Source organism: Phocoena phocoena, chromosome 8 (genome assembly GCF_963924675.1).
Source record: "Phocoena phocoena chromosome 8, mPhoPho1.1, whole genome shotgun sequence".
NCBI classification, from domain to species: domain Eukaryota; kingdom Metazoa; phylum Chordata; class Mammalia; order Artiodactyla; family Phocoenidae; genus Phocoena; species Phocoena phocoena.
This window is the reverse complement of record NC_089226.1, coordinates 108,458,257-108,461,237: the sequence shown is the minus strand read 5'-3', so window position 1 is coordinate 108,461,237 and position 2,981 is coordinate 108,458,257. Positions and strand designations below refer to the sequence as shown.

Below are 2,981 nucleotides of genomic sequence, written 5' to 3'. Positions count from 1 at the left end.
ACCGGGCCCTCACCTGGGAAATGGGGGGCCTCGGGATATGGAGTGGGCACCCCCAACACCACGGATACACAGCACCGATTTACTTATAAGATCCACCCTCCCTAAAACAGGTTTTCTGACACAGGTCTCTCCCCAACTGGCAGCGCTGCAAGGGGACACCCGCCAGGGACCCTGCCCCTCAAGGGCTGCAGCGTGTCCAGATCTTGGCCAGGTTCAAAAATTCCAGGAAGAGGGAGTGGGCGGGAATAGACAATCTTTATTGGGTTCCAAATCTAAGGATTCTTTGCACAAAAAGAAGTGTTCATACTGTCAGTGTCCCTGGGCAGTTCAAGTTCATGCGTAAAGAACAGATATCTGTGTCGGCATAAAATCCTCTCCCCTTCAAACCTCCAAGTCTTGGTGCCGCAGACCCGTTCCAGTGGAAGGCCTCCGGGGACAGGGTGGCTGGGGTCCGAGGAAGCTGCCGCCCGGTTGATGTCAGGCTGGGCCGCTTCTACACTAGCCCTTGGTCAGGCTGGACGGCCGGGGAGGGTTGGCGGGATCCCCGGCTCGGTGGTGGCTTGGCCCGCGGGAACGGCGGGGACGGAAACGTGATCCATTCCAACGCGCTGGCTCCCAAGTGGTGAGCCCGCTCGCGGCCGCTAGGAGGGAAGAGGGAATAGGCACGCGCGTTAGTGCGGGATCCGGCCCGGGAGACCCCGCCCAGCCCGGCCCTGCCCCGCCCCCACCTCCCACAAGCGGAGCCGGCAGTTTCGTTTGCTCAGTGGATTTTGGAGCTCGGGTCCGTGGGTGCCTCGGTTTCGGAGTACGGCCCAGCCAGGGCGCGGGGCGGGGCGGGGCGAGCGCTCGGATCCGCAGTGAGTCAGGGATCCGCACCCCGCCGACTCATTTCTGCCACCCGGCCCGGCGCGCAATTTGCAATGCAAAGTCACTCCGCCTCCAAGCGCCCGAATCTGCCCCGGATCCGCAAGCCCTTGGGGCCTCACCCGCCCGAGGGCCGCCCCCCTCCGTCTCCCCACTCCCACTTCGGCGGCGGAGCAGCGAGGGGAAGTTTTGCAATCCCGGACAAACAAACGCTGGTCTTGCACAGGCTTGAAAAAGTTTGGGGGAAATGAAGAGTGAGCGAAATCCAGGCCATCGCCCGGGCCTGAGGCTGGGCTCCGCGGGCTCTCGGGGGCGCGAGCTGCGAGGCCGTTTGCTCCACCGCGCCCGGCAGCCCTGCCTCCGACCCTCCCTCTTCCCCGCCTCTCGGCGCTTACCTTGCTGGGACGAGAGCTCAGTAGCCCCCTAACCAGCTGGAGAAATCGAGAAGCTCGCGCGCCGCGGGGCTCAGCGCGCCCTCACAGGTGCTGTCGTCCGACGAGTAGGCGGAGCGCGGGGATCCGGGCTCCGAGCTGTGCTCGCGGCCCGGGGACGACAAGGCGCAGGAGGGCGAGGCGGCGGCGGCCCCGGGTGGCCCGTGGGGCAGTGGATGGCGCGCGGCTGACGCCAGCAGCCCCCTGGCCAGCGCGGCGCGCACGGCATCGTGCTCGGCCAGCAGGCGCTGCAGCGCGCGAATGTACTCCACCGCCGAGCGCAGCGTCTCCACCTTGCTCAGCTTCTTGCTGGCGCCGCCCTGAGGCACGTGCTGCCGCAGCGCCTGGAATCCTAAGTTCACCAGCTTCACTCGGTTGCGCTCCCGCTCGTTGCGCCGCGCCACGGCCGCCGCTCCACTCCCGGTCTCCACCGCGCCTGGCCGCCGCCGCCGGCTGCAGCGCAGCAGCTCTGGAGACTCCGGTCGCCGCCGAGCGGCGCAGCAGCCCGAGACACCAGGCGCAGGGGGCGCGGGCCGGGGCAGCGCGCCGCTGTCCATCGCGCCCGCATCCACTCGCCCCGCGCTTCCTCCGAGTCCCTGCGCGCCGCAGGAAGGTGTGGGGCGAGGAACCGAGGGCGGAGGAACGACGGTCAAGCCTCAGCGACGATCTGGCACCGTGCTGCCAAACGACTACCCAGGGTACGTGGTGCCAGGTCGTCTGGGGTCCGGAGACAACGAGGCGCAGGAGGCCGAGAGGTGGCGGGCAGTGCGCACCGGGGAGCGTGGGGCGCTCGTGACTCGCGCGTGCTGTCGGACGCTCCCCAGGTCTTACCCGCGCGGCGCAGGCGTCTCGTTTTTAAATGTATAGATAACCCTCCTCCGCGCCGCCGCCGCCTCCTTTCTCACGCCCTCCTTCCCTTGCCTCGCCCTCCCGCCACGCTTCGTCCAACCCCTGGCGCACACAGCCTGCAAAGACCAAGCCGTGAGCGCGACCACACCCCGTCCCCCGGGCACAGTCCGCAGGTCCCCAGTGGGTCCCGGCTCCCAGCAGGTGTCCAGTGCGCCCCCCAAGATGCAGTACGCAGGTGCCGTGTGCGCACCGACCCCCAAGCTGCTGTCCGCAGGTCCCTGGTGCGACCCCTGCCACGCTCGCCTTTGGGGGTAGGGCAGGTCTAAGGCCACAGAGCACCCGTCCCTGGGTCGCGTGAGACCCCGGGGAGCAGCACGCGCCGACCAACCTGCACCCGCGCCCCGCCCCCTGCGGCCGAGGGGCGGGGGCCGGGGTTTCAGCCAGTGGCGGGCCGCCCGTTTGGCCAATCGCGGCGGGCACCACCCCACGCCCGGCCCCTGGGAGGAAGCCTGTCTGCCCGGCGCGTGGCTCCCGGGAGTGTCTCTAACAAAGCTCGGCGCCTGCGCGGCTCCGCCCGGCCCCTCCCGGCGACCAGGGTGGGCGCGCACTCCCACGCGCGCCTGTTCCTGGCCGGGCGCACACCTGTTTATGACTCCACCGGGCCTTCGAGAGGGGAACGCAGCCCTCCGGGCGGGGCGGGGCTTGAGAGGTGGTGAAGACCTGGCGCGCTTGGGTAGGGCGTTCAGGTTCCTGGGGCGCTTTTCCCCAACATCCCCTCCACGCCCACTCTCTGCGGGTGGTTGCCGTGCGCCCCGGGCCTTGGGGAGCCTTGAAGCG

At 68.9% G+C, this 2,981-nt stretch overlaps 1 protein-coding gene across 1 annotated transcript; it reads right to left on the bottom strand.

The window, feature by feature from the left end:
• Positions 1-241: 241 nt before the first annotated feature.
• On the bottom strand, positions 242-2,124 carry ASCL2 (achaete-scute family bHLH transcription factor 2). The gene is made up of 2 exons (XM_065882824.1): positions 1,260-2,124; positions 242-641 (listed from the first exon to the last, which is right to left on the bottom strand). The coding sequence occupies exon 1, from the start codon at positions 1,850-1,852 to the stop codon at positions 1,277-1,279; it is 576 nt and encodes a 191-aa protein (XP_065738896.1). The 5' UTR covers positions 1,853-2,124; the 3' UTR covers positions 242-641; positions 1,260-1,276.
• Between the last annotated feature and the right edge of the window lie 857 nt (positions 2,125-2,981).